General features: G+C 38.7%; 1 protein-coding gene across 7 annotated transcripts in view; it reads left to right on the forward strand.

The window, feature by feature from the left end:
• Dnah11 (dynein axonemal heavy chain 11) overlaps positions 1–12,708 on the forward strand; it is a 298,369-nt gene that overhangs the window by 195,868 nt on the left and 89,793 nt on the right. For all 7 annotated transcript variants that reach the window (XM_063239334.1, XM_063239325.1, XM_013152435.3 and 4 more), the window contains 5 exons: positions 3,419–3,565; positions 8,431–8,544; positions 9,356–9,499; positions 10,110–10,292; positions 11,592–11,693. In XM_063239334.1, coding sequence (XP_063095404.1) covers positions 3,419–3,565; positions 8,431–8,544; positions 9,356–9,499; positions 10,110–10,292; positions 11,592–11,693 — 690 coding nt within the window. The remainder of the gene's footprint in view (positions 1–3,418; positions 3,566–8,430; positions 8,545–9,355; positions 9,500–10,109; positions 10,293–11,591; positions 11,694–12,708) is intronic.

Raw genomic sequence — 12,708 nt, forward strand, 5'->3', positions numbered from 1 at the left:
CTAATCTCATGGAACCCAAACAGATTTGTAAAGTAGGTCTAACTCCTGCAATTTCTTACATGAGGCTTAGAGAGTTCAAGGCCGGAGAGCCAGAAAAGTTGGGATTTGAACCAGATCTGTGTTATTCTAATGCTCATGTGTCATTCATGGTACCATGCTGTCTCTGTGACTTGAGAGGCTCTGCTGACTTTGGAGAGTAAATGCCAACTGGACCCTGAGCTGGAATAAGTTTTTGCTGATGGTCATCTCAAGGCCACAAACACTGGTGGGCTTTTCCAAGTCTTGTCATCAGGTCCTATCCCATATACTTTTTAAGGGACAGTTTATCTAGGGCCAGTTATTCTCTAAGAGGGTTGAATGGCCATGTATGCCTAAGCAAGAAATAAGATATGTTTTGTTTTTCTCTTGTAAGTGTTCTGGCCATGTTCTTCCAGCACTTGGTAGACTGAAGCATGGCCTAGCTCTTTCCTACCAAGTTTCACACTTGAGGAATGGCTCCTTAGTGAAGGACTGTGGTCTGTACTGAGCAGTGAACAGGCAAGTCATGCTTAGGAAAGAGAAACCAGAATGAGAAGGATTTAGGACATTTGGATCAAGCAATATAAATAAGAGCTGCCAGGAAGCCCTCCAAGAGCATGTCCTTGTTTGTGTGTTTGCTCCTTCCACTCCAGTGAGTGTCTTTCTTTACCCCTCCTTGTTATACACATCTCAGCTAATTTTTCCTCTCATAGGTCTTTTCCTTTTTTTTCTTTCCCTTGTCTCGTTGTTTCCCTCACTTAAATCAATAGCCTTCTCCCTAGTGAAGATTTTCCTAGAAGTCCCATTGAGCTAGTATGTTGAGCTAAGAAAGCAAGGAATAAGATTTGTGTCAAGATCATTCATGTACCTTTGCATCGTGTCTCAAACAAAACCTGATGACTTTGCCTAAGGAAATGATAGTGTTGTCACCAGAGCTGAACTGTCAGTACTGTCAGGGAAGCCTTAGCAAAGAAAATCAGTGCCTCTGCCATACGTAAGAGTTTATCTCACCGAATGGCAGAACTAAAGGCAAGTGAAATAGCATCCTCGCTGATCTCAGGCATAGCAGGTTCTCAGCCACAGGGAGAACAGAGAGTCTGTGGTCTCTTAGTCACTCCAGTGAGGTATTGATGAGTCAGAGTCTCAAGGAGAGGAAGAAACAGGAGCTGATTCATGGCCTGCTGATGCAGAGTTGCACAAAGTTTGTGAGGATACAGGAAGCTGTAGTAGTTGAAATACAAGTGGTTTCTTTGCATTAGGTATCTGGATGTGGACTACTTTCACTGTCAGAGGGGTAGTTTAGATATTTAATTTCCAATTGACTTTTTGAAAAATCAGTTTATTATGAAAAGGAAGTGTAGTTTCCTGTGTAGAGAACTAGAGAAGCATAGAAAATAGAATCAGGCTTTTTATGGCACAAAGCACCTTCATCGTGGAATCTGTGTCTTCCATGGTCAGTCTACTGTAAGCAGTCCCACAAAGATGGACATCTGTGCTTAGCAATGTGCATTCAATAAAGTGCAACTACCGACCCATTTACAGCTGTACAACCCCCTCTAGATGTCATTTTTACGTATTCACAGATAGCTCTAGCGACATTTTTCATTTGTGAAGCCTGCCTTCTTGAGCTGCAATCACTTAGTATGTTTCAGAACTAACTGCTTCCTTAAAAACTGGAGTTAGGGCTTGAAATTCATTCTCCCTAGACTAGTGGTGGCAAACCTTTGGCACTTGTGCCATAGAAGGCTGTTTGTTATCACTAAAAGCTCCAAAAGTTTGCCCACCACTGTCCTAGACTCATGGATGAGTCTTAACTGTGACCAGGCATGACTAGTTTCACTGGCAAAGAAGAACAGAGAAACTAATGTCACTATATCACTATCTTACTTTGAGTATATAGAAAGGCGAAAAAATAGGCTTAAACTAAGTGCACATACCAGTCATAGTAATAATCATGCTTTTTAGATAGAGTACAAATGCTTCTTTTAGGTTGGGATTTACAAGCCTTGTTGGATACAGTAGTGGGATATTTGACCAAATGAAACCATTGAAATATCTTTCACAATTGAGTCAAAATAGTTTTGGCTGTGTGAGGTGGTGTCCTCCTATAATCACAGCACTTGGGAAGGCTGAGACAAGAGGCATGAAAGTTCAAAGCCAACCCAGACAGTCTAGTGACTTAGTGAAACTGTACCTCACAATAAAAAATACAATTAGAAAAGTGCCAGGGATGTAGCCTAGTACAGAGGCCCTGGGCTCAATCCTCAGTGCCAAAAAGAGTTATGATTGTTCTGTCTGATATTTAGTAACATTGACATTTCTGGAAAATGGGTAGAGAGCTAATCATCATGATTTTATCCATTTCTGAGAACTAAGTCAGAGTTTTTCTCTAGTACTTCATTTCTGCTTTAATTTACATGATCTTCAAACTCAGAAACCAAACCTGGTGATACCTTCTGATCATGAAATCACAGCTAAGGAAAAAAAATAGAATCTTTCTGTTTAGCTGCTGTCCTTGTTGATGCTGCAGAAAGACTGCCTCTCCCAAAGCTGAGTGAGGTGGCTCCCTGGCACTGTCTGGTCCTCTGCCCACACCATGCTGATACCCCACAAAGTGCACATAGTTTGCCTTTCCTTCTAGAGAGTCAGTTCATGTGGGGTTGAACGAACAGTCCTAAAATTAAATGCCCTGGAAGATGAGAAAAATGACAGCCATTTCATGAAAGGTGGGCAAAGGTAAGACCTGTCAGCAGGCATTTCTATATGCAGCCAGTTAACCTGCAGACAGGCAAGGAGAATTCATGTCTTCCACTTATCCAAAGGCTTCAATAGTTTCCTGTTGATGAGTGCAAGTCCTGTTTCTCCACCTTGTCACCGAGCCTGCCTTCCCATGCCTTCTGTAGACTGAGTCCATGCTATACATAGAACCAGAAAAGCATGAGGGATTGGAGTGCATTTGCTTGCTTGTAGAACTCGCTTGGTGTTTCCCTGAGTGCACAGATTGAGTAAACAAAGACAAACTTATGCTTAATGCTGACAAATAAATTGCACTTCCTAAAAAACCGTTGAAAAACATTATTCTGTTTATTCTAGTGTGAGGAAAAAGTTGGGCTGCATTTTTGTAAATGAGACTACAGTAAAATCAAGGAGGCCGTCCGTCAACAGATGGATTATACAAACTGTTGTTGGGACTTGCTGAATCCAAACTAAAAAAGCTGCATCTGCTTTTTTTTTTTTTTTGGTCTTTTTGAGACAGACTCTCCCTAAACCATTCAGGCTATCCTTGAGCTCACTTCGTAGCCCAGGCTGTTCTTGGACTCTCAGTGATCCTCCTGCCTCATGCATCTGCTTTTTGTTGTTATCCATGCAAATTTCTCAAGAGTGATGACTTTTCCTTTAGGTGGGAGATCTGAAAGCCAGACTTGCTTCCCAAGAAGCTGAGCTGCAGCTGAAAAATCATGATGCTGAAGCTCTGATCACAAAGATCGGGCTTCAGACAGAGAAAGTAAGGCGGGAAAAGGCCATCGCGGACGCCGAGGAGCAAAAGGTCAGGCTAATTCCACCATTTAGAGTGGTGAGCTATATTTAGCACAAAATAAACCTTTGTAGGTGAACAATTTTGAACAACTTCCTCTCCAGGGAGCATAAAGTCTAAAGAATTATTATAGTTACACATGTAACAGCATTTCACACCATGATTACCACTTGACCTTTCTTTACATTATGCATTTTCCCAACCTTTTAGCTCTTTTAATGATATGAAAGAACAATAAATACTGAGCTCATTCAAGCATATAATGGATGTGGATCTTGAACATCAGGCCTATTTGTAATACAGTAAAGGTCAGGAAGTCACCTCTGAGGTTTCTAAAGGTTTTCAGTTTTTAGGCAAATGGAACAACTCAATTGTTAACAAAGCCCATTCCGTCACTTTGCAAGATGGTTTTCAAATTTTGCATTTTAATAATACAACTGGAGTTTATTATTAAGTCCTAAGCTAAACTTGTTCTTTTTGGTTCAATAGGAGCCCTGGCATTCTTGCATTATGTTTTATTGTTGGAAATGATTACTTTTAACATTATATAGATTCTGCTTTTTTGAAATTAGGTTTCTAGCAATTCTGCAAATAAATACAACTTCTTTTGTTGTCTTTCTTTTTACCAAAAGTTCAGTTCCAAATGAAAGATATTTTTGTGTACATTATCTCCCAAAAGACGTAGCACATTAAACAGATGATTAATAAGTATTTTTAAAAATTGAATGAATGTATATGTAAGAGATAAATTTTCCTTAGACAAAAGATTATAAAAAGTTCTAAATTTCTAACACACTCATGATCACTCAAACAGTAGCCATTATCCTTGTATTCTAGGATATCAAAAGATATTTGAGTTTTTCTGGTTTTGTTGCTAGTCATTCATGTACAGTTGAGTTCTTTTTCTAATGTGTATTGAGTGTGTTTTCATTTATCTTGCATTGATACTTTAAACTATGTTGAAAATCAAAACTACAAGTGATTTTTAAAAATAAAACATGAAATAATTTAGTTTAACGACAAAGTACATTTAGCCTGACCAACAGGCACATACATAATGCCTAATTTTGGTAATGAGTATTTCCATTGTGTTTCAGATAAGTAGAGATGTCTTTAAAAGTGTATTATTAAGCAATTACGTATCATACATGATATGATTATCATAAGCTAATTCTATCCAGGAGATATTTTTCAGGCATTATACAAATGTCTGATGTTTCACTAATTATTATATTGTAACCTATCACCATGGATACATTTTGGAGATCTTAAAATATGACAAAAATACTTCAGGTATTTTTTTATTTTTTCTTTTCAATTTCCAAGGTAAAACTACCCTCATAAAGGGGGAAAAAGATGTTTGAAAATTAGAATTCATCTGATAGGTAGTTCCATGAGATTCTTTAAACATGAAAAAGACACATACCCTTTTGTATGTCTAATCCATGCCAAGAAATAAAAATAAAACATGTGTTCATTTTACCTGTAGAGCTTAATTTAACTGTAAAAAAATATGAACTCAGCTTTTTCCTTGAGGATGGGAAGGCCTTGTTTTATGTTTCTGGGGATATTTGACAAGCAAGCTGTCCTTGTGTGGCTTACATTGCAATGGGAAAAACCTGCAGAAATCAAGCAACACTTTGAGAAACAAGGTATTTTGAGTTGATGATAAGGATTCTGGTAGATGAGATGGTGGAAGGCACTATTGTAAATTGAGTGTCATGGGAAAAAGGTATATTTGCAATTAAACTACATTGTTAGAAATCAACACTAAGTGCCTACTCTGACCTCACTTGTCCTACATTCAGCGAAGTGCTGGATACTGTACAGTTACAGAAGAGGGTGAGTGTGGATCAGAAAGGGTCCAACTGTGCAGTTGGGCTCCTTAGGCTCAATACATGAGTAGTAATTAAAAAATAATGCTGCATAATTTACTAAGTGCACTGCCACATTCAATAGGACTAAGCAAAGGTTGCAGTTGAGAGATGGACATGCTATGTGGTGTTGATAGGCCCTGTGGAAAAGCAAGCTGAAATATAATCAAGGACCATTCATATCACTGGCATTCACAGCAGCAACTTCAAGGAGCTCAAGTACAACTAGGCCTGTGAAGTTCTTCTTCCATCTTTGACTTGCCAGCTCCAAATTCTAAAATTCTAGAATCCTGTGATCATTTGCAAACTGCTTTCTTTCTTTGCATGGAGTGGGACCATGCAATGGTGGAAGTAGCTCCTTAATTGAAGTGCTAATGTAAGCTCTTCAAATATTGGAGCTCCTCCTTGGTGTTTTGTTTTGTTTTGGTTTTTGGGTGGGTTTTTTTTTTTTTTTTTTTTTGTCTTTTTGAGACAAGGTCTCACTATGCACTTCAGGCTGACCTTGAGCTCACTTTGTAGCCCAGGCTGGTCTTGAACTCTCAAGGATCCTCCTGCCTCAGCCTCCCAAGTGCTGGGATTACAAGCGTGAGTCACCAGCCCGGCTTCCTCCTTGATTTTGAATGGTTGTCATGTTCTCTGTGTGTTTGTTTTCTAAGTATGAGTGGAAATGGGTTTGGACCAGAGATTTCATGTGGTATGAAAGCAGGTAAGAGCCATGTGCCTGCTTGCTAAGACTGCCACAGCAGAGCACCACAAGCTTGGAACTAAATGACAGAAAGTTACCTTTTCCTGGTTTTGGATGCTGTTGTCAAGATTGTTTGAGCAGGTTTCTCCTGCCTGTTTTTTCTTGGCTTGCAGATGTCTGGCCTCACATTATGTCCTCACAAAGCACTTCCTCTGTGAGCCTCACACAGCCCTGTATCTCTTGTATTTCTAGACGTTTTCCCCTGAGGACATCAGTCAGGTTGGATTAGAGCTCTCTTTTAAGGCTTTACTAACTGCAAAATCCCTATCACCAAACAAAGTCATGTTCTGAGGTCTTGAGGATTAAGACTGCTACATATAAATTTTGATTGCCATAGCTCCACTCAAGCAATTTTTAAGACTTCATTCTCTCCCTGCCACCACCACCACAAAATTTTATGAGTATCTGCAAGGAGCAATGGACTAATAGGAAGCAGATTTCTGGTGTTTCCAAGCAGGGGCTCTGCTGTAAACTCCATGGTCCAGGGAAAGCATCCGTGTGAGGTCATCTCCACAGCTTCTTTGCCTTCGCCAAGTTGAGCCTTGCTAACCTCTACTTAGGAGCCGTCATGCAGAGGAAGTTGCATCCTAGCGTTCATGAAGCCACTAAAATATACAAAATTCTCGCTAGTATTATTTTACCTGAGGGTAAGAGGCACTGGGAATGAAAAATAAGTTGACCAATTGGATTTTTCTTTAATGTTCCAGATTGCATTACTTATAAAAATTATGAAAAAGAATAATATCCCATTAATAGCCAAGGAATCCAAAGGTGAAGCATGCTGTGCCCAGTTCATAGAAATAGCATTAATAGAAGTACCTTCTAGGTTTCTCCTAGCACTAAAAATCTATGGCCGTAAATTATTTAAAGTGATTTTAATGACTCCATTGTAAGTGGTAACAAACAACATTTATAGATTCATTGTATCCTCATGGAAGATAAATAAATCTGAAGTAGTTACTCATATACTGTCATTTGTACATGCCTTGTAGCATACAGAAAATATAACATTCCTAAGGATTTTCATGGTCTATTCCTGGAAAGTTTTGAGGATTGTGGTTTTGGAATGGTGCTCATTAAGCACGCAGAGTTTTCTTATTTACATTAACAGTAGCTGTGTGTGTATTAGCAGGAGATCACATATCTACCCTGAACCAATTATGTTCATAAAAGGTGCAGTATACAGCAAAATAATGGTTAATCAGGAGAAGGATAATTACTACTAATAAAGCTGTAGTAGACAACATAATTTGGTGTAAGCAGTGTTTAATTTTATGGTATGGTTAAACCTGCTCATTCCAAACACATCTTAAGAAATGCACTTTTGTTCACACTTTATATTCCACAATCACTGTAACCACGGGAACCATCTCCCAGTGGTGTCTAGATTCTGATGCCCAGTGCCACAGCTTTGAAACTCAAATTTCTGCTGAGACTAAAAATCCACTTTTTCCCCGCTTTGAATTCTATATGTATTCTAACAGGAAGAGGATTAAAACCCCCAGCTTTTCATATTGGTTTGGTTTGGTTTGAATTTCCCACTACGGCTTTTCTACGTCCTCATTATATGGGTTGTCAGGAGGCTGAGGAAGCACTCTGTTCATCCTTTAAAGAGAGGCCACAGGACCCACAACAGAGAGGGGTGGGCATCAGTGTCATTGTCTGTTGCATAAGATGGATCTGGAATCCTGCCTCTGTGGTGTCCAGGTCCTCAGAGAAGCCAGTAATTGATTTTTACAAAAATTCAGTCTATAGTTGGGCATACAATCCAAGGCCATCGAACAAAATATCTTCAAACCAGTTGAACAAAAGAGCTTCACACCTGTTTTTAAGGAATAACCAGTGTTAATAAAGCTAGATAAAAATTCTAGGAGAATATTTTGTGGTCTAGATTACTGATCCAGCCTGGATTTTCACTTGGCAGGGATTTTCTGAAAAAGAAAATTGAAAAACAGAGGAACGGCTGCTTAATCTTGTTTTTGTTGTTAGTGGCACCATGCAATTAAATGAGTCAGAACGCTTTGATATTTGAATCCGTGGGCACTGAGATTTGTCATTGTGTATTTTGTGCTTGTACAAAGCTTTATATACAGACTGTATTTGATGGGAAATTAGTCTTTAGGACAAATCTTCTCACCTGCTCAAAGTATAGACAAGTAAATTAACAGTGCATCTGAGTTCATCCGTGCTTTTCAATAGAGATTTCTGAGATAATCATTTGTGTACATGAGCTTGTGTGCCTTTTCTCTCTAAATTAGGTGACAGCCATTCAAACTGAGGTGTGCCAGAAGCAGAAAGAATGCGAGGCTGACTTACTCAAGGCTGAGCCCGCACTGGTGGCTGCTACGGCTGCACTCAACACACTCAACAGGGTAAAGATGCTTTCTTGGCTTGTGAGTTTCCTCAAAATTTAATTTACTATTATAATTATAACCTTTATTGGGTTATTAGACTTGAACAATTGAGCAGAAAATGTGGGGAACACAGCCAAAAAGGTTTTTTTAAAGGAAAGACCTATGAAACATTAAAATTGGGACAAAACTTTGAGGATATCAAAGTTCAAACTCTTCTCCCATCCAGCAGTCAGTCCTGCCATATCCAGCCAGCAGTTTTCTTTAATACTTACAACATCATGGGATTCTTAGTCATCCAAAGGTGTTCAACAGCAGCTGACTTCAGCCCAAATCCAGCTTTCTGTATTATGTGTAGGAAAGACGATTCAGTCTACATGAACCCAACTGAAAGTCACTGCAGTATAATGGAAGATGCTAGAAGATGATGTTTCTTACTGGTGCATGTAAAGCAGAAAAACAAAACTAAGAGGCATTGAATTAAAGCATTATATTTCTGGCTAAAGTGCATAGGAGAAGAGCATACATACCTTATAACCTGTATGTTCACAAAACTTCCTGGCCTCTGTAAGCAGGGTTCCCCAGGAGTTGGGTACTAGATGGATCATTTTTCTTCGAGGCAAAAAAGGACAGCGATGTTTCTAGAATATTCAAAAAGTTTCCAGCAAGAACCCCTGGGAGCCAAAATAAACTCCCCCAGTGGCAAAAAACTACTATATAGACCCTGGTGTGATGTTAAGCAATTCGAGGCCATAGAAGACGAGCTTGTGGCAGTTTAGCGCCTCGCTAGACCTGCACTAACCCCATGTATTTGTGTGTGTGTGATTTTCAGGTCAACCTCACTGAACTGAAAGCCTTTCCCAACCCCCCCAATGCAGTCACCAACGTTACTGCAGCTGTAATGGTCCTCCTGGCTCCCCGGGGCAGAGTGCCAAAAGATCGAAGTTGGAAAGCCGCTAGAATCTTCATGGGGAAGGTATCAGTGGGCCTGGAAAGCTGAAAATCCTAACATTTTTATACTGTGTTCAGTACGCTTGATGGTAAACAGTGCTCAAGGCCATCTTCTTAGCTACGGAATGTGATCTGCTTGTGTTCTTTAGACTGAGAGCCTTTGCTAGCCAAGTTGGAGGTGAGATGGGGGTTATGGCATACCTCAGTCAATGCCAGCAGCAGGTGGAAGGTTGCTAATTATTTGCAAAATTATGAAAGCAGTTAAGTGTAGGAGGGAGAAAATTACATGGATTTCTCAGGTTTGAAAAATGTTACTAATGTACAGGAAGGTGAGTCAAAGGGGCTTTTTGGTATGTGTTTTGCGTTTTCTTTGCTTCCTTTCTTTTCTTCGAAATGTGAGTACCTCCTGTGCTGGGACTGAATATTTTACCCTGGGATAGAAGAGGTTTTAAAAGTGTCCATTGCTAATTCTAACTTCATACTGTAAAGACTGAAAAAGTCAAACAGTAGGATAAATGCAGCTTGCCAATTTTGCCTTTGTATTATGAGTTCTAAAAGCTGATTTTAACTTTTGATCTTGGAATTTTCTCTGCAGCCAAAATGGATTCATTGCAATAAGTCTTTTTGCTTTACAGGTTGATGATTTTTTGCAAGCTTTAATTAACTACGACAAAGAGCACATTCCAGAGAACTGTCTAAAAGTGGTGAATGAACAGTATTTGAAAGACCCAGAGTTCAGTCCAAATCTGATTCGGACCAAATCTTTTGCAGCAGCTGGTCTCTGTGCATGGGTCATCAATATCATTAAATTCTATGAGGTATCAGTGCTAATCCGATAGTTTACAAGTGTTTGTAACAAAAGCATAAACATCAGTTTCATGGATCAGCAAAAACTGTGAAATAATTTAATGCTTGATTTTCTGAAGAAGGATATGTAGTAGTTCTAAAAATAAAACAACACATCAGAGTTAACAGAATTTTAAGCAGGAAAAAGTAGTTTATTAAAATGATTACCTACTTCAGATCAGAGAACATAATTTAATTTTATTTAACTTGGTGAAAACTTATTGGATATAAAAATTACATTTATTTACAGTAAACTATTTGATTCATGTTGACTTTAATAACTGCAAGTCTACTGAGTTAAACAAACTCCAGTTCTCAAGACAAAAAGCCCCACAGTCTTTGTAGTAGGCATTTGTTTGCTTCAGTATTTTAATGGCAAATAAATTTCTGTCTATAGAGAATCTAATCTAAAATTTATACCTTGAGACAACACACATTTCACTTTAGTCATTTAATGTCTGCCAACTATACCCCAAGTATTGCAGGCTGTAAGATAAAAGTTGGAACAACGTATAACCCTTGGGTCTGAAGAGCTGTCCCATTTTTGTATGTCATATTGGAGTATGGAATTACAGAGAAAGAGCCCAATAGTAGTTGGTGTTATTCCCCAAATAGTTCTTATAAAATCGTGTTACATCCTTCATGCCAGGAGCCTACAGGAGTAGGACTCTCTTGATTCTTGTATCTCTAGTAGATATCTTTCAACACTAAGCATTTAGACAGATTATAATGGATACCTGGCCTCTCTCCATAATAAAATACTTGAGGCCCGTGTTTGATTTGTACCATAAGTAGAAAGATAAGTATAATGTTAGACTGTGACTGTGTTGTGTTTTACTTAAAATAGGAAGTAAAATTTACATTTCTCCTTCTCTCTGAACCAGGAGAAAAATTGATCTATATCCAAATTCTTAAATAACAAACTTCAGGTGGTCAGCACACTTACTTTCTGCCTCACTGGCTAGACTTGATTTTACCTTTGACAAATTGATATCTTAAATGTTGTTCCATCTATATAGAAATTTATCCAAATTCTTGTAGCTCTGATGTAGAAGCCCCTAAGTGAGTAACTAACTAATTGAAAGCCCCAGAAAGCCCAGGAAGGCTGTGTCTGGCACTCCTTTGGTGATACCGTGGTGAATAAACAGAGGGCTAGTCACTGAGTGAATTAGTGATGTTATTAGTAGAACTCCCAACAGAAAGGTATTGAATACTTGCTTGTCTTCTTTGCTCTGTATTGCTTCATGAACCGAACTCATGTGGATTTTCAGGTCTACTGTGACGTAGAGCCAAAACGCCAAGCATTAGCCCAAGCAAACTTAGACTTGACTGCGGCTACTGAAAAACTAGTGGCCATCAGGAAAAAACTTGGGGTAAGTACAAACTATAATGTTGAAAAGTTCCTGAGTGGTAGTCCCCACATCAACCTTAGGAACCCGCAGCCAGCAAGGCCATTTATGACCCTGCCAAAGAGAAGGTATTTGATCTTTCATGAATACATTCCCTTGTATTTTCATTTAGTAGATACTTCTTGTTTGCTGTATGCTAAACTGCATACTGAAAATGTAGAATCATGTATGTTTTTTGCATTTAAGAAAGTTTCACAGTCTGGTAATACAAGAATAAAGGTAGCATATGATGATTAGAAGCATAGCATTTGGAGCCAGACTTACTGGTCAACATCATGTCTCTTCTATTTAATGTTTAACTCCACATAAGTTGGTTAACCTTTCTGTACCTCTGTTCTCTTATCTGTGAAATAGGTACAGATTGAGCACACATTGTTCAAAAATCAAATGCTCCCAAATCTCAGACTTTTTCAGTGCCAACATGATGCCTGAGTAGTTTTGGATTATGAAGCATTTAGATTTCAGATTCCTGGGTTAGAGGTTTTCATCTGGTCCATGCAAATTTTCCAAAATCTGAGAAACTCCAAACTCTGAAATGAGTCTTGTCCCAAGCATTTTAGATAAAGAATATACAACCTGTGTAGTAATACCACCCACTTCTTAGTAGGATTCTGAGGGTAAAATGAGTAATTCATATTAAGAATTTAGCATAGTATCTGACATGTAATACATGTTGAGGGAACTAGTATTATCACCATCCTAATTTTACAAATATGTAACCAGTCATCTGGGTCCCGTGTCATATAAATGTGATTATATACAGAATGCAAACAAAGCACTAATAAGTTACAAACCTGGTAAAATCAGAGAAAGTTTCTCCAAGAGGGCATGCTGAACATGGGCTTTGAATGGTACTTAGGTGTCCCTAGGGTAACTAGGATGGAAAAATAGTCCCTGGTAGAGATGAAGGGAAACAGAGGTGGTTGGAGGCACCACAACACATCACAGCATTGATGAAAAGAATATTTTGGGGAAGGTC

Source organism: Cavia porcellus, unplaced genomic scaffold (assembly GCF_034190915.1).
Source record: "Cavia porcellus strain 051 isolate PalLab524CR breed Dunkin Hartley unplaced genomic scaffold, mCavPor4.1 scaffold_2, whole genome shotgun sequence".
NCBI classification, from domain to species: Eukaryota; Metazoa; Chordata; class Mammalia; order Rodentia; family Caviidae; genus Cavia; species Cavia porcellus.